Source organism: Gouania willdenowi, chromosome 3, assembly GCF_900634775.1.
Source record: "Gouania willdenowi chromosome 3, fGouWil2.1, whole genome shotgun sequence".
Taxonomy (NCBI): Eukaryota; Metazoa; Chordata; class Actinopteri; order Blenniiformes; family Gobiesocidae; genus Gouania; species Gouania willdenowi.
In genome coordinates, this window is record NC_041046.1 from 41978176 (window position 1) to 41996585 (window position 18410).

At 36.1% G+C, this 18410-nt stretch overlaps 1 protein-coding gene across 3 annotated transcripts; it reads left to right on the forward strand.

Moving 5' to 3' along the window:
• The first annotated feature begins 5410 nt into the window (after nucleotides 1-5410).
• On the forward strand, nucleotides 5411-13918 carry LOC114460932 (ras association domain-containing protein 8-like). 3 transcript variants are annotated; one of them, XM_028442824.1, is made up of 6 exons: nucleotides 5411-5440; nucleotides 7363-7511; nucleotides 8972-9565; nucleotides 10329-10597; nucleotides 11737-11900; nucleotides 13771-13918. In XM_028442824.1, the coding sequence occupies exons 2-5, from the start codon at nucleotides 7409-7411 to the stop codon at nucleotides 11875-11877; spliced, it is 1107 nt and encodes a 368-aa protein (XP_028298625.1). In that variant the 5' UTR covers nucleotides 5411-5440; nucleotides 7363-7408; the 3' UTR covers nucleotides 11878-11900; nucleotides 13771-13918. The 3 variants fall into 3 exon arrangements, with proteins under 3 accessions (XP_028298625.1, XP_028298633.1, XP_028298618.1); XM_028442832.1 differs by having other exon boundaries at nucleotides 10329-10591; XM_028442817.1 differs by lacking the exons at nucleotides 5411-5440; nucleotides 13771-13918 and adding an exon at nucleotides 6187-6407 and having other exon boundaries at nucleotides 11737-11877.
• The last annotated feature ends 4492 nt before the right edge of the window (nucleotides 13919-18410 follow it).

Below are 18410 nucleotides of genomic sequence, written 5' to 3' on the forward strand. Positions count from 1 at the left end.
GTTTTACTTTGAAATCCACATCTTTTGATTTCCGCTTCTTCACACATCATTATATTTCTGATATTACACATGCGCAATTTCACTTTTTCTCCACTGAAATCCGCCAGTTGAAGAGCGATGAACTTAAGTTTGGCTTTAGAATCAGTTTTAACCTCTTTAGGTTGTACAGCTATTAGTTAATTAAAGAACACATGCGTGTGTATGTGCGCATGCGTGTGTATGTGCGCGCACTTTCCCCTGATGAAACCAGCAGTTGGTGAAAACCACTATCATCTATATCTGCCTCCATTGGCCCTTCACAACAAAAGCCTCCTGACCCAGCACACTCCCCATGGCAGATGTCCTCCCCTCTCCTCCTCCTCCTGTCACCCCAACACACACACACACACACACACACACACACACACACACACACACACACACACACACACACACACACACACACACACACGTTCCTAACAAAGACTGGGTTGGAGGGGGTGGAGGTGGGGGGTAGGTGTATAGGGCAGGGCTTTCTCTCTCTCTCTCCAATCATTTCCTACTAATTAATGTAAAGCCCCCCAGTGCCTGGTCCTGGTCCTCCATCAGCTGCACAGGGGGACGTTGAGACCAGATCAATCACAGAGCTTCCTGGTAGACATCAGGGTTGTGTTTGTCTGATCCATGGCTGACAGATGCACACTGCACTTTAATCACCTCTACGTGAAATAATCTGCCATAATTAGCCAGGACCTCAGCGGAGGCCCCCCACCCCACCACACCACACCCCACCACCCCAGTCAGTGTCAGTGTCAGTGTCAGTGTCAGAGCGAGGGACCATGAGATGGAGAAAGTCCAAAAAGGAGATGATTGCTTCAACACAGAGAATTTCCAAAAGGATGGTAGCAGACCATGCAGGAACGATCCGGAAGAAAAACTTTTTTTTTTGCAACATTTAGCAACAAACCACGTTTAAAAAACACATGTGAATGTTTAATGTTACTTTTGACCAGATTTTCAGCAATATTAGTGAAATTTGTGATATTTTTTTCCCTTGTAAAAGTATGTCAATGTTAAATCTAAATGTTACACCTAAATCTAAATGTTGAATAGTAAATATAAATCTAATTGTTAAATCTAAATCTTAAATCTCAACCTAAATCTTAAATCCAAATGTTGAATATTATATCTAAATGTTGAATATCAAATCTAAATCTTAAATCTTAATCTAAATCTTAAATGTTAAACATTTAGACCATGCAGGAACGTTCCAGAAGCCACGTGAGCACCATCACGTTGGCGCCCGCCGTGCGTCTCATGTAAAGTTTCTACATTTCTAAAGCTTTGGGTGAAACAGGCTGAAGTCCAGGATACAGGGACGTAAAAAGCACTCTTCACTTTCACTGGCATTTCTGCAGAAAGCAGCTTAGCCTGCAGTCTGTTTCTGCATTAGTCAGCTCTATTGTGGCCACTCGGCCATCAAGAGCAAGAGGATGCACACACACACACACACACACACACACACACACTAGAGCCTTCAGCAATGAATCACAGAGGCAGACACAAGCAGAAGATTTGTCCCAAACTTCAGAGATAAAGGACAGACATGTCTTTCACATCAGAAACATCAGCATTGTGGAACATCTCATTCATCAGAGAATCACAGAAAGGTCACTATGGGCTCATTGAATATATTTTCCATCAGCTGAGAAGAAGTGATGAGGCTCCATATTTCATATTTCAGCATGAGAACCAACGACTGTACGCTAATTTTGTGTCTGTGTGCAGGCGTCACTAATGGATCCTCGCCAACAAACTGCATTTCTTTTGCAGATCTATTTTCACCCATTTCATTTCCGCTCACATTCATTATGTGACATCAATAGCTGACATAAAGGCATTCAGGAAGCATTCCTAACCTCTGAGGCACACACACACACACACGCACACACACACACGCACACACACACACGCACACACACACACACACACACACGCACACACACACACACACACACACACAGACACACACACACGTACACACACAGATGCACACACACACACACACACACACACACACACACACACACACACACACACACACACACACAGTGAGTCACCGAACAGGTTCATCACACATGGTTTTTCTTCATTCTTCTTCATTCTTCACTGTGATGACACTGATTGATTTCCTCACTGTATGATAATACGTCACTTGGCACACAAAGCTAATTTGATTACTTTTCACCAGTGTAACATTTACTTTAGATCAGGAGTCTCGTTGTTATCGTGCCCTCAGGTGTTGTAGAAGTGCACAAAGTCATTTATTTAATTACAGAATAAGACCAGCACTGTTGGGTTGGTCTAATTCTTGGTTCACACAGCTAGCTAACCTTATCTACCAACGAACAGACTGCAGCCACATGTAAAAGACAAACTTTAGATTAAGAGTTTGGCTTTATTTATCAACAAAAAGTACGGAAGCGGATCAGGGCCAATGTTGATGGAGAAATGTTTTTTTTTGTGCAAATCAAGAATAAAGTTAAAATATCAAGATTAAAGTTGAAATTCAACTCAAATATTGTGATAAAAGTTGAAGGTTTGCTAATAAAGTAAAATCTACGAAAACTGACGAGGGCCAATTCACCATGACAACAAACAGCAGATTATATATATATATACTTGAATTCATATAAAAATATGAATTCTCTTTTAGCTCATGAACATGGCGTTGTAATCTCTTTAAAGAGAAATTGACAAAATCTTAATGTGTTCAGAAGGAAAAACCAGTGAAGTTTGGAAGAGGAGGAGCATTCGGTCATTCTGTGGCTATTAAGGAGCTACAGAAACACATTAGGACCAGTTTGGATGGAGACTGTGTTCATATATGGTGAATTGGCCTTACCCCAACCCCTCTCCACCCATTTCTGCCACTTTTAAGCCAATATTGACACTTAAAACCCTTTTCATCACTTTTTTTTTGGCCATATTTGGCCACTCGAATGGCAACTTTTAACCAATTTTTTGGTTTTTAAAATCCCATTTCACCACCTTTTCCAACATTTTTGGTCACATTTAACCCATTTTTAACCCAAAAATCTGAAGGTTAGGTTAGGTTAAGTTAGGTTATTAAGGTTAGGTTAGGTTATTAATGTTAGGTTAGGTTAGGTTAGGTTAGGTTAGGTTAGGTTAGGTTATTAAGGTTAGGTTAGGTTTTTAATGTTTGGTTAGGTTAGGTTAGGTTAGGTTAGGTTAGGTTTGGTTAGGTTAGGTTAGGTTAGGTTATTAGGATTAGGTTAGGTTATTAAGGTTAGATTAGGTTATTAAGGTTAGATTAGGTTATTAAGGTTAGGTTTGGCTAGGTTACTATGGGCTATTTCGACTGTTATTGGCTCTATAATTTCATTAATATATATAAAAGTTCTGCTAGTGACTCATTGTTGGAAGGTGATGTTAGTTCAGAATCTCAGTTTTGTTATCATAAGGTATATTTATGTAAATGTTGATTAGTGATCTTTGTGTAACTGTTGGTGAACATTAGGAGAAGTGAGTTTACGTCTCTAATTGCTGGCGCATGGCTTGAGACGTAAACATAGCTTTTCTGGAAGAACAAATCATTGGTAATTAAGTGGGAATGCAGTGATACGCGTGCAGTTCAACAGTCATTATTAAACTGCTCATTTAGAGAAGTGTTTTGTAAACCCATTATAGGACTGCAATTAAATGGGCAAAGACTACAATTACTAACGGCGCTCTCACTGTGCACTCGTACATTAGATTCATTTTTCCAGTTTATCAGTCAACGACAGTTTGTTGTACTTTTTAACTTCTTCTAATAAAAGAATGTTAGAGAAAACTACTCGTTGTGATGTATTTTTTAATAATTAGTAAAACATGTATTTGATTAAAACAGTGATCAGTTAGAATACTGCACACGTATTAATCCTAATAATAATAATATGGATCATTCATTTTGGTTTTCTAATGCAAAGTAAAATAAGATTAAATAACAATACTAATAATAAAAACAAGTATTGATGCAGAGGTAAATTATCACATTAAATATAAATAAATATTGTATTTACTGTTACTCTAATACGTTGTGCTGCATTTATGTTTGCAAAATGTAATCTTTAATAATCTTTAATAACAAATTAAAACATAATTAAAGTGACTCAGTCATAAAACCTGAAAACCAAACCAAAGCCATTGGGTCTTTTGTGAAAGGCTGCCATCTGGTGGTGGTTTGCAGAATGCAGCTATTTTAAAATTAAAATAAACCAGAGGTTTCCAACCATTTTCTGGTCGTGACCCCATTTTTTAAATGACAAACTTGTTTGTTATAGTGTGTTGCAAATTTTATTTAAACTAGATTTATACTTGAAAAGGTTTAAGTATAGAATACAGTTGTTTGATATTGTGTTAATTTTTTTAAAAGATATAAATATATAATTCAGTTTTTTTTAAAAACCAATTTACCAAATCTAAATGTTAAATCTAATTTTCAAATCAAAATCTAAATGTTAATTATTAAATCAAAATTTGGAATATAAATCTTGTTAAACGTTAAATCTAAATGTTAAATGTAAATCCTAAATGTTAAACATTAAATCTAAATGTTAAATATAAATTTTAAATCTAAATGTTTAATGTAATTCTCAAATGTTTAACATTAAATCAAAATTTTGAATCTAAATGTTAAATGTAAATATTAAATGTTAAACATTAAATCTAAATCGAAATGTTAAATGTAAATCCTAAATGTTAAACATTAAATCTAAATGTTAAATATAAATTTTAAATCTAAATGTTAAATTTAATTCTCAAATGTTTAACATTAAATCCAAATTTTAAATGTAAATCTTAAATTGAAATTTCAAATCTAAATGTTAAACAATTAGATTTAGATTTAACATTGACATTATATTTTCACAAAACAAAGTTTTAATTCTAATTTCTAATTTGCCAAATCTAAATGTTAAATCTAATTTTCAAATCTAAATGTTAAATATTAAATCTAAATTTAAATGTTAAATCCAAATATTAAAAGTAAATCTTAAATGTTAAACATTAAATCTAAATTTAAATGTTAAATTCAAATGTTAAAAGTAAATCTTAAATGTTAAACATTTAGATTTAGGTTTAACATTTAGATTTAACATTGACATTTTTTTTTTCTTGAGAATCTACAATTTGTTGCTAAATGTTGCTAAAAGTTGCTGTTTATTTTAGAATGGTTAGCTTTACAATCTTGGTCCCAAACTCTAAGAGATCTTTGTCCCGCTTTTGTTGAGATAAAGTTCACAGTAGTGAGTGTTTTTTTTAGTCCTAATCTCGGTTTAGTTTAGTTACCTATCACAGTGACGTCACGTTCTGCTGCACAGCCTGATGAGCTGCATTCTTCATTCTTCACCGTAGCTCCTCCCCGCGGACTGTCAGGTGAAACCGAGGGAAGTAAACGGTGAGTGTTTTTATAATTCATCTCTGAGCTTTAAAATCTTTCAAAAGGGACTGAGACAAACTTTAAAACTCTGAATTTAAACATTTTAATCTGTAACTTTGTTTAACACATTCAGTGGTGACGAATCTCCTGATTTTATCAAACTAATCTTGATTTATTGCACTGTTAAGGCTTATTTTAATACTTCTGTTATTCAAATATAAGAAAAGACTAGATTGAGTAGTGAGTTACTTTTATTTTAATACAATTTGGGTCCAAAAAAGAATAATTTCTGATTACTGTGCACATTTCAAACAGGTGTAATGTGTAAAAAATCCAGTGGATAGTTATAGGATACAGTGACGTATGGAGTAAAAACTTAAAAAAAGAAAAAAGTAAAGAAAGAAAGAAAAAAGGGGGGCTTGTACAGATGTGTGGCTGCTGTTAAAATGAACATACAATAATAATAAATGGTGAAGTGAGGTTTTGTGAATGGAGCTGAAACTGAAATCCAGTAAACAGAGTTGGAGGTATTTGTGGGAGGAGTCACAGACTTCCAAGAATGTTGACGTGTTCTGCTGCATTCCTGCACACACACACGCACACGCACAAGTCTTCGTCTTCAGATTAATATGTAATTTAGTTTTAGTCAAACTTTTGTCATAAGGACAATTTCAGTTATAGTCTAGTTTTAGTCAAATGAATAACTACATTAAGATTTTAGTCGACTAAAATAGAACTTTTAAGGGGCCAGTTGTTGATCAAAATGATCCAGATTTGAAAATCCCATTTTTTTGCTATTCAGGATCAGGTAATTCGTCTTTAATTTTACGCCGGTTTTTCAAAGCAACATTGACTGGATCACCCTGATCCAGATACACAGTTTTCCAGATGACCACATCTGTAATACCAGTGCTCTAATTGGGACAACATATCCCAATGTGGGCTACCAGCGATGTTAAGAACAACAGGAAGAAGAGCCAACACTGTAAGTGTTTATTAATCTGAGACAAAAGACAAAAATAACATAAATATCCACTTCCATTCAAAATTTCTGAGCAACAACAAATACAAAACACATATACAATAGCAAATACATTATGGATATTGTGCAAACATCTGTAAAAAAGGCTAAATGTACATAAAGAATGTTCAGAGTTCTTCTTCATCTGAGGAGGAGAGACAAGCTTTTTCAAGCCTTGCTTTTAAGAGGCCCATCAGAAGTTTTGCTTTTTTTTTGCTGCAATGTATTATTGACCAATATTAAAGTTGCCTTCGACTGCTGCACTTAATGTTACCATATCCAAACGTAGCGCTCAATATTAAACTTAACCACTGACATAAAACACACATTTGATGCTTGTCGACGTTGATTGGTGCAAAACATGTGTAAAAACCCTTTGGAGCTGATTCACTAAAGATTTAGGGGTATTAAAACGTGTGCAAACGTCACTCCACACGTTAATAAGGAGTACAAACCCTATTGAATCAGGACTGTGCATGTTCAGCACGTCACAATACGCCCACAATCCATTTAGCGCGTTTCCCTCTGATGAATATGTAAAGTAGGCGGATCTCTTGAGGGGCGCAAAAAAAATGGGAGGAGGAAATGCAAATAAATTAATGCAGTGGACGCAATGCAATTCATCAAATATGGAACTACTTGTGGTGACTGTTTCTGCGCCGAAAATAGGACAACCCACATTCAGGCGCAAACTCACACACAGAGATCAAAGCTGCTCTGAATGTTCAGTCAAAACACAGTGGAGATGGAAAAACGGCTCCAGTTAACCTTTTTAGTATAAGAAAATAATAATAATGTTTTGACCGTCAAAGTCTTTAGTTACGCACCTGTTTTACCATCCTTTATTTCAGATTTTAGTGAATCCGCCCCTTTGTGCTGAACCTAAAGTCTGTTTGTCCCTCTGTTGTTTCATGCTCAGGTTCTCTGAGACCTTCAGGACCAGGAGGTGCAGCAGCGTGGGAGCCATGGAGCTGAAGGTGTGGGTGGAGGGCATAGCCAGAGTGATTTCTGGACTCACAATGAGCACTTCCTGTCAAGATGTGGTCATCGCTTTGGCCCAGTCCATCGGTAGGTCTGTCACACTCACCATCAGCCACTGCCGGTCCTAAAGACATTTGGTGCCCTAGATCAGTGGTTCTCAACCCGCAACCTCCAAAATAAAGGTCCCATAGAGCGGGGACCCCCACTGTAGCTGAAGGTGGTTGAACTCAGACATGAACATTGAAGAACAGTCATGTGGAGACAGGACCATAAGGGGGAATAAAGGGGAGATATTTTTGGGGTCCATCTATAAAGTCAGTAAAATGATGGTCCTTTGTTCTATGAATCTGTGATAACCACATTTATTTATTCATCTGAATAATATCCACTATTATCCAGGAAGTTTATTATTATTTGTGCCATAGTATATAGTCATCTTAAAGATGTATATCCTTGTTTAAATCAGAAATAAAATGGGTTAAAAGTGACCAAAAATGGTGGAAAAGGTGGAGAAAGTAATTGGTTAAAAGTTGCAAAAGTGACAGAAAAAAGTAGGAACAGTTAGTTTAAACTGGCAAATAATGTGAATGTGGTTACAATGGCAAAAATAAACGAGGTTTAAAATGACAATAATGGGTCAACATATGTAAGATTAGGTGGGGAGAAAAGGGTTTATAAGTGCCGAAAATGTCTTGAAAGCGGAAAAAATGTGCAGAAAAGACATTGAAATTTGATGAGAAGAAGCAGAAATGGGAGTAAAAAAGCATTAAAGTTGCAGAAAAAGGATAAAAAGAAAAATATGACTCAAAAGTATTAATAGTTTATTAAAGGCATCTGGCAAACCCCTCTTAGTGTCTCACGACCACAATTGGGGTTCTGACCCCAAGGTTGAGAATCCCTGCATTAGCCTATACTGCCTCTGCTAAACAGGGTTTTAAACACACAGCTCATGGACATGCTATTCATTTTCTCTGTAAAGTCATTTCTTAGAAGTGTAGCATTCATTGTTTACATAGGCAACTGGCGGCCCGGGGGCCACATGTGGCCCTCAGGCTAATTTTGTGCAGCCCCCAAAAAAAATCCCCAAAAATTGTATTTCAAGAAGTTGGAAGGAATATAAAGCCCTACATAATACACAAAATAACTCCCAAAACACACAAATTACACAAAAAAAATCCAAAAATACACAAAATGACAACAAAGACAGACACAACAACCACTTCAACAAACAACATGACTACAAAAACACAAAAACACTTTACAGAATAGCTCAAAATACACACAAAATTACAACAAGAATACAACATTATGACAAAAACACTCAAAACGTCTCTAAAACACACAAAATGACTACAAATGGACAAAACAAACAACCCTCAAAGGCAAAGAAAAGTAAACCCCCTCACTGTATTAATGCTCACATCAGTCATTATTCTAAATGATGACATTAATATTGTTGATAATTTGGCCCTCAGATCAGACATAAATCACATTTTTGTGGCCCCCACTTTGATAGAAGTTGCCCATCCCTGGTTTCCATGTTTCAGGTCAGACGGGCCGTTATGTGCTGATCCTGAAGGTTCGAGGCACTGAGAGACATCTGGTTCCTGAGGAATGTCCTCTGCAGATCGTGGCCCAGCTGGGTCAGCTTGCTGCGGACGTGCACTTCATCCTACAGAGAACCGGACCCACCCTGGCATCCAGCACCCAGAAACGCTTCCCCCCACCAGCCAGTCCAGAGCCCCTCAGACACAGGCAGCAGCAGAAGTCCCTCTCCTTCAGTCTGGGTCCAGCTTCATCAAACAAAGGCCGGTCCTCCCCCAGAGCTTCTCCTGAACCGCGAGCTTCTCCTGTGGGGTTCCTCCACACCACCACAACCACCTCGTCTAAAGAGGAGGTTTTCAGACAGATTCTGCATCAGCAGAGGAAGCTGCACGACCTGGAGGTGGAGCTCCAAGCCCTGGAGAGAGAAACTGAACTATGGGATCAGAAAGTGTCCACTGCTGTAGGTTCTGATCCTATGATGGACCTGACAAAGGAATTGGAGCAGGCAGAGCTACAGCTGAGGCAGAACGAGGGCGAGTTGATCTACAACCAGCACCTGGATCAGGAGTTCGAGGACGAGTTAGAAAGAGAACGAGGTATTTACTCCAGAGTTGAGGACAATTACATTTTTTTAAATACGTTTAACTCTTCAATTATCCATGTTCAATCACAACTCAGTTATGATGGTGACCAGCACTTTTTCCCAATTACAATTAAAATTGCACTTATTATTTTACCCTGAAAGCAGGAGTGGACTGGGACACCAGTAGAATCCGTTATCAAGTCAGTAATGCTCAACATGTGGTCCTTTATATCTTCATTTTAATTTATTCCATCAGGAAAACCTTTTTTACCTATTTTTCTTTGGCCATTTAGCAACTTCCTTTGTCCCATTATTCCTAATTTTGTCCATTTTTGAAAGTTCTTTTTGACACTTTTATCCAATTCATCTTTTCATGAACTGTTTTTTTTTTTGCCATTTTTCATCCAAATAAGCTACCTTTAGCCCAATAAATATCAGTCATTTCCTTTTTCCCTATATTTTTCTTCTTTTTGTTCCACATTTTTTGCCCTTTTTCACTATTATTGGCCACATTTGGCCCATTTAAGCTGCCCTTTGCCATTACATACCACCTGTTTTCTCCTGGGGTTTTTTGGCACTCTTGAATGTTTTTGCCCATTTTGGTCACTTTTCTTCCCACATTTTTAACCATTTTTTGCCACCTGTTACTCATTTTTTGTCACCTCACTGACCATGTCTGCCTCCACTCGCTCGTAATTAATTACCAATGACACGATTACAATTATAATTGACCCTGACCCTGACTTACTCTCAATCATCTCCGCTCTCATCCACAGAAATGAAAAGGCGTCTAAATGAGATCCACTCGTCTATAGACAACCAGAATCATGAGATCCAGGCGACCCAGACTCGTTCTGCACGCCTGGAGCAGCAGATTGAAGCCAGAGTCCAGAGCCAGTGGGCCCCTGAGGAGGCCCAGCAGACAGACGAGGCCCTGAGGCCCCTGAAGCAGGAACTGGTCCATCGCCTACAGTTAGCGGAGCAACTGGATATGGAGCTATGGGACGCCCACAAGGAGCTGCACGCTGCAGAGGAAAGGGTAAAGGTATAAGATATCAGACACTCAGCTGCTCCCATTGATTCATAGCAGACATGGGCAACTGGTGGCCCGGGGGCTACATACGGCCCATGGTCTAATTTTGGCACTCGAAAAAAATGCACAAAATGACTCCAAAAACAAACAAAGTAATTGGAAAATACACAAAAGAGTCATTCAAATATAAAAAATGATTCAAAAAAACACACAAATGACAGAATAAGACACAAAATGATGGAAAAATACACAAAGGGGCCACTAAAACATACAGGAAAAGACTAAAAAAACACACAAAATGACACAAAATGAAATAAAAATACATGAAGGGGCCATTAAAACTTACAAAATGACTAAAAAAAAAAAAATACAAAATGACTACTAAAACATACAAAATGATTCAAAAAACACAAAAAGAAACAACAATGCTGTAAATGATGCCAAAAAGTCATAAAATGACAGAGTAAGACAAAAAAAGAACAGAAAAATGCACAAAAGGATGAAGAAAAAAAAAAAAAATACAACAAAAATGCTGTAAATTATGCCAAAGAATAATACAAAAAAGGATTTGAAAAATAAACAAAATGACTGAGACTGAGAGAAAACTATATACAAGATTACAACAAATGACACAAAACAACAGAAATACAATATAATGAAACAAAATGTCTCCAAAAATGCACAAACCCTTTGTTCTTTCCTGTATTAATGCTGACATTCTTCATTATTTTGAATGCTGACATGAATGTTAATAATATTGTGGCCCTCAGAACAGAGACAATCACATTTTTGTTTCCCCCACATGATAAAAGTCTGATTTACAGTCAAACCAAAGAGCTGAGAGTAAACATCAGCAGCAGAAAGTAAAATATGAATCATTCAAATCCTTAATTGAATTAATAATTAGCGTTAAATAAATGTCACTTATTAAGGGGCTAAGTCAGTGTCTAATCCTCTGGCTAGAGCCGTGTGCATCTCATCAAAAATTAATATCAAAACTCATTACAGCAGGTTTTCATTAGCCGTGACACAGAGGAGGTCTGTGCACTTCATTAGAGCTGATTTTATTTACTCACCGACTCATTATGAGACTCGTCCATCACACGGAGACAAGATCAGACTGTGGTACACTGTTGTGTTGTGTGTTGTAGGACAGATCAGAGACAATAGAAGAGCTGAACAAAGAGCTGCGTCAGTGCAAACTGCAGCACTTCATCCAGCAGACGGGCATCACCCCACAAAGTGACCCCACAAACCCCCTTTACCTCAGCAACGCAGGGATCAAGGAGTGACCATGGGCGACGCCCCACCACAGGTCAGCAACACACTGTGGGACATAGATCACATCTAAGCAAAGACACAAAAACACACAAAATGAAAGAAAAATACATAAAAAAGGACTTAAAGATGACAGAAAAACATACAAAGTAGACCAAATGACTCCAAAACAACAACAAATTATTCCAAATGTTTTCAAAATCACTGAAAACAACAAAAATATGCAAAACAAATAAAAAACAAACAAAACAATAAAATATTTAAAAATGCAGAAAGAAGCTGTCCTACAAATCTCGATAACAACTTGCTAAGTTAAGCTTGGTGATTTCAGCCTGGCTACGTGTGCACTCTAGTGACAGAGGAGGAGATTATAACGTCAGACCAATCACAATCACAGAGAAACTGTGGAAAGCAATTTTTGTCACAATTGAGGAATAATTCTTTAAAAATAATAAAAAATTAAAATCTATAATTCAGACCAAAAACAACACTGTTGCAGCAGTAAAAGCAGGAATTGATTAGTGTTGATGATTAAATTTGTGAGATTATAGATGGAGAATAAACAGACACTGATTATTTTCACTTTCACTTTTACCTTGTCTGTGTCTCTGATGCTGCGTTCATATAGATCAGCCTACATCATAAAGTGGAATATATTTATATTTTATATTATCTACAAAGCGCCCGATGCACGCAGCCTTTATCAGCTGACCTATTTTATTTATTTTAGTTTATCAGTCCATCAGATATAAATCTCTATATTTCCTATAGGATGTCATCGGTAAATGAAAGGATTGCATCGATGTCAAAATATTCTCTCTCTCCCGTCAGCGTCACATCACATCCACACAGTGACGTGTTCACACTGATCTTCCTTTGATTGGTCAGGAGGCGGGACTTTAGTACTCACTCAGATCTTATCCAAAACAAAACCTGGTCCCGACCAGGCTAGTCGTTCAGCCTAAGTTACTATGGTGATTTAGCTCCATAAGACATTATCCAGCTTCGTAGGACAGCACACACTGATTAAATCCTGGAAGTTAGCGCAATAAGAGGTAATCTAGCTTTGTAGCATACCCCCAAAATTATTTAAAAAAAACCCCCAAAACAACTACAAAAATACACAAAATGACTCCAAAATTCCTCAAAATACCAACACAATATAAAAAATGTTTTCAAAAACACTGAAAACAACAAAAAATATGCAAAACTGCTCCAAAAAACACAAAACAATAACGAAAATACGCAAAATGATTCTAAAAACCCTCAAAAAACAACAACAAAAATACACAAAAGAGCCACTAAATATTTAAAATTATTTCAAAAAAACTTATAACAACAAGATTACACAAAAGGAATCCAAAAGCACACAAAATACTGACACAATATAAAAATTTTTTTCAAAAACACTGAAAACAACAAAAATATGCAAAACTGCTCCAAAAAACACAAAAGGATTTCAATAACACTCAAAACAACAACAAAAATACACAAAATGACTACAAAAACCCCATAAAACAACAACAAAAATACACAAAAGGTCTCAAAAACCCCACAAAATAACAACAAAATAATAAAAATGTTTTCAGAAACACTGAAGACAACAATAATGAACAAAACGGCTCCAAAAAAACCACACAAAACAACAACAAAAGGACTTTTAACACACAAAACAACCAGAAGAATAATTATTTCCAGTATTAATGCTCAGGTGTCTCATTATTCTAAATGCTGACATGAATGTTGATAAGGTGGAGCTTGGATCAGATACAGTCACACTTTTTGTGGCCCTCGCTGTGATAAAATATTTATTTTAGAAGAAATACAGAAGCTTATTAAATATTTTTTAGTTGTAATCACAGAAACACAGACATATGTTAACAGAGCTCTATTTCTGTTTGTTGCAGGTTGAAGTTCTCCAAAATCCTGAAGCTCCCAAACTACATTAGTGTGTGTGTGTGTGTGTGTGTGTGTGTGTGTGTGTGTGTGTGCGTGCGTGTGTGTGTGTCTGAGCTGATCACTGCCAAAATAAACACTTTTTTTTGTGTTTCCAATAAAACATCTGGTTTGTGTGATGCTTTTCTCTAACACTGACACACACTGAGTGAGAACCATAGATATTTATCATAAAGGCCTTTATTATAGATATCTATGGTGAGCACACCCTTTTTATGTTCAACCAATGCAGTTCACAACTTCTCCATCAGAGGGTGAGATATGTTCCAATCTTCACCGACACTATTGTCATGAGCTTTGGGTAATTACCAAAAGAATGAGATTGTAAGAATAGCACATCTGTGCTAATAAGTCTAATAGATAGGATGAGGAGCTCAGAGTAGAGCCCCTGTACCCAATTTTGTGTCAGTTTATCCTTTTCCATTTTGTTTCATGGGTTTTCCCAAACCAGACGTCGACTGTCTTTTAAGCTTCTCCAAATTATGTCAAACATGCTGTTGTTAATTATTGCATGCACTCATACTGTATCATACTTCGCGCAAGAATTTAAATTTCCCTCATTTTTCCCGCCAGTTTAAAGAAAAATTGCGTGCAAATGCAGGATATTGTCCCAAAGCATGCACATGTGAGGGTACATTCCCTGTTATACTGCAATTTGTGCTTCATTTTAACAATATGATTAACCCGGAGTCTTAACCTTAAAATAAAACTAATCTATGTTTTGGTTAGAAAGAAAGAATCAACCTCGGATTAAGTATATGAATTACAGTGTCTGTGATTTTTAAGAGCTGTTTAAATGTGAGAGCAGTGAGGTTAACACAACACATATAATAAAATATGTGTTCATACTATATAGAAAATGAAGATTTGTAACAATAGTCTGCAAACCGTGTGAATCCAATAATGAATGAAATACTCAATGTCTCAAAATGACACAATTTTAGTGAATGAGAAACAATTTATCATGACTGTTATTATTTGTTGGGGTAATGATGGCCAAGTGAGGAGGTAACTTGAACCCTTATTTAAGCAGGAATCTTCCGTTGGGATTAAAATCCTCTTTTTTCCAGGCAGTGATCAATGAAAACAAACACACTGAGACCATCAATAACAGTTGACAGTGAAAACAAATTGAAAATCAATAACTTCCATGTGTTTTTCTCTATATAATGACCTTTAAATATATAAATGTTATATAAACCTGTTTGTTGGTTGCGTTAAATCCTCTGTGAGGTTCTGTGTGTTTTATGAACACAATGCCGTGATACTAAAGTGATCAATAACAGTAAAATAAGAGAAATATATTATTCCCATTTTAATGCAAACAATGTTGTTTTGTTTGCTTTACGTCCTCAGAGGAGTTAAAGCTGCTCTAGAGGTTACATCACCCGCCTCAAGTTAAAAAGATCAGCTCTAATCCAATCAGGAGGCCGTACAGTTCCCTCATAAATATAAAGCCTATCAATTAAATTCAATTTAACTTTATTTGAAAAGCGCAATTTACAACAAAGTCATCTCGATGCGCTTATCAAAATATAAAATTCATAATAAGAAAGAAAAACCCAACAAGATCCACATGAACAAGAATTTAGCGACAGTGGGAAGAAACAACTTCCTTTTAACAGGAAGAAATCTCTGTTAGAACCAGGTTCAGAGGTGGCAGCCATCTGCGTGGACTGGTTGGGGTTAGTGGACAGAAGGACCAACAGAACAGGATAGAGAGATAGAACATCAGAGTGTCCCAGACTAGTTGAGCTGTGAACCACAGATCAGGAAGTGACATCATCAGCTTCACGACACCTGAAACAGAGCAGAGAGAGAAGGACGAGGAGAAGGCACTGACTGCAGAAAAACATGATACATTATTATCAAGTCAGCCTGTGTTGGCCTTGGGCCTCATTCCCAGTGGCCTCGTCAGCACTTATTATAAAGATGACCAATCTCTTCCTGTGTATTGGTAAGCTAACAGCGACTTTAAGGTCTGTAAATGTGACCGTTCACATGTCTGTTCTAGTGGTTATGTTATGTTATGATTCAGTCCTGTTTATGTGGGCTGTAAATCATAACCAGCTACATCAGTGTTTGAATCTCTTCCCGTTTATTGAACAAGTACCGTTTACAGACGAGCCCATGTCTGCTCTAGTGATTAGATTATGTTATTATTTAGTCCTGTGTCCTATCAGTGTAAATGGACAGCGTAAATATATGCATAATGATTAAAGTCAAAAGCAAAAATACATCCATTCATTGGTGGAGATCAGAGAACCTGGAGCCAGATTGAAGTAGGACTTTTAGTGGTTACAGATGGTGTGAAATTTTGGAAATATATGATACTGAGTGACAATAAATCTTGTTTTAAATACAAAAATCTGTAGTCTGCCTAAAAAACCCCAGGGATTTATATTAAATATAAAACCAATTCTCAATAGGGAAGGCTACAAAAGCATAAATAATTGAACTAATGTATGGACATCTACTAAAGCAAGTTTGGTAATAACAATAATAATAAACAATAGGCCAAAGATGCACATGTTTTTTGTTTTATTACTACAGAACATGAGGGAGAAATGTTTCCTCGTACACTGAACTTATACCATGGTGCATGTGTTCACTTTTTTGAATGCGTAGCAGCTAATGATATAAATGTATACTGAAGTAAAGTGTAACTGTTTTGCTAAAGAGTAACTAAACCCTGAGGTTTTGGCTGGAAATTCAAAGAAATGCCTTGATTATGGGCGGGGCTCTTGGAGCATTTAAGACACGCCCAGTCTGTGCAATAAAAACTCTAAAGAACAATCTATGCTATGCTAGCTAGAAACTAAATACTCACTATAGCTCTCTGTTCAAAATGATCTCAGTCCAACCTATTTACGCCACAGCAAAAATGAACAAACAAACAACAGAAACACACAAAAATGACTCCAAAAAACATACATTTTACAGGAAAAATACACAACAGGACAACAGAAATGTACAAAATGCAATCATAACAAGCAAGAGAACAACAAACACACACAGAGTGACAGAAAACCACACAAACTGACCATAAAAAATATTTGTTAATTCCTGTGTTAATGTTTATATTGGTCTTTATTCTAAATGGAAGCTGGGAGGAGAAGAAAAATAATAATATTACATTTCCAGCCCAGAGGAACAATCAGGATTATTGTTGTTGGGAAGGTTCTCCACCCACTTTCACTGTTTGCCTAATCTGGAGTAAAGTGATTTAACTGTAATGATCTAATCCATTTGTAAGTCAATCTAATCTTGTGTAAAGTAATCCAGATGGATCTAATCTCTGGAATAGATTTGAGAGAACAGCCTCTCAGCTGGCACACGTTCACAGTCGACCTAAGCTACTTCTTCTACTTCTTCCTCTTGTAGATTTAACATTTAGATTTAACATTTAGATATACATTTACCATTAAGATTTATAATTAACATTTGGATAAATGTTGAATGTAAATGGGGTGAAAATAAATATTAAGTTAATATGCAAATTGCTCACTGGAAGTACCAAAATAAAAGCTCATTCCGGTAAATTTGCACATTAGCTAAAGATTTAGTTTCATCTGTGACTTTTAAATTTAAAATTCAGATTTAGATTGAACATTTAACATTTAGATTTACATTAAACATTTAGATTTAACATTTAGATTTAGATTTAACATTTACATTTACATTTACATTTACATTTAACATTTAGATAAATGTTGAATCTAAATGTCACGGGTGAAAATTAATATTAATCTAATAGGCAAATTGCTCACCGGATTTAAAAATTTAGAAAAATTTGAAATTTAGATTTAGATTGAACATTTAACAATTAGACTCAAATTTAGATTTAGATTGAACATTTACATTTACTATTTAGCATTAATCAATTAGATTTAGATTTAACATTTACATTTAACATTTACATTTAACATTTACATTTAACATTTACATTTAACATTTACATTTAACATTTACATTTAAATTCATCATTTAGATTTAACATTTAGATTTAACATTGACATTATATTTTTAAGAGACAAGAAATATCACAAATTTCACAAATATTGCTGTAAAGATAAAACAATTATTTACAGACTTCACAGTCACTGCCCCATATCCTTAAAGATAAAATAGCTGTGAAATAATTCTAATACCACAATATTAATAAAATATGATCATAATAATATAAATAAGAACACTATGTTCAGTGTTCTTCTTTCTACTTAGGTTCATTCTCAGTGCTGGGAACTATCTTTGTTCACTTTCCATAACAGTGATGATCAACTGACCAAAGAGCTCCCCAAATAGTTGTTGAGTCAGCACAAATAGAAGTAAAGTATATGAGCTGTTGTTGTGCTGGGGACGCGATGTTCTCAAATCTCTGTCAGATTATCCGTTAAAATCCCACCTCACACATACACAATCATCAGCTCTGTGTGTGTGTGTGTGTGTGTGTGTGTGTGTGTGTGTTTAACAGGTATATAAAGACCCTCAGAGAGCTGTAGGACACAGAGCTAAAGAGACAGCAGAAAGAAAGAGAACTCTCTTTGTTTTGCTTTGCTTTTTTTGCTCTTCGCTGACTTTAAACCAACCA

Coding starts and splice junctions, on each gene's coding strand:
- LOC114460932 (XM_028442824.1), top strand. CDS start 7,409: ATGGAGCTGAAGGTGTGGGTGGAGGGCATAGCCAGAGTGATTTCTGGA. Junction 7,512..8,971: donor CGCTTTGGCCCAGTCCATCG/GTAGGTCTGTCA, acceptor TCCATGTTTCAG/GTCAGACGGGCCGTTATGTG. Junction 9,566..10,328: donor CGAGTTAGAAAGAGAACGAG/GTATTTACTCCA, acceptor TCTCATCCACAG/AAATGAAAAGGCGTCTAAAT.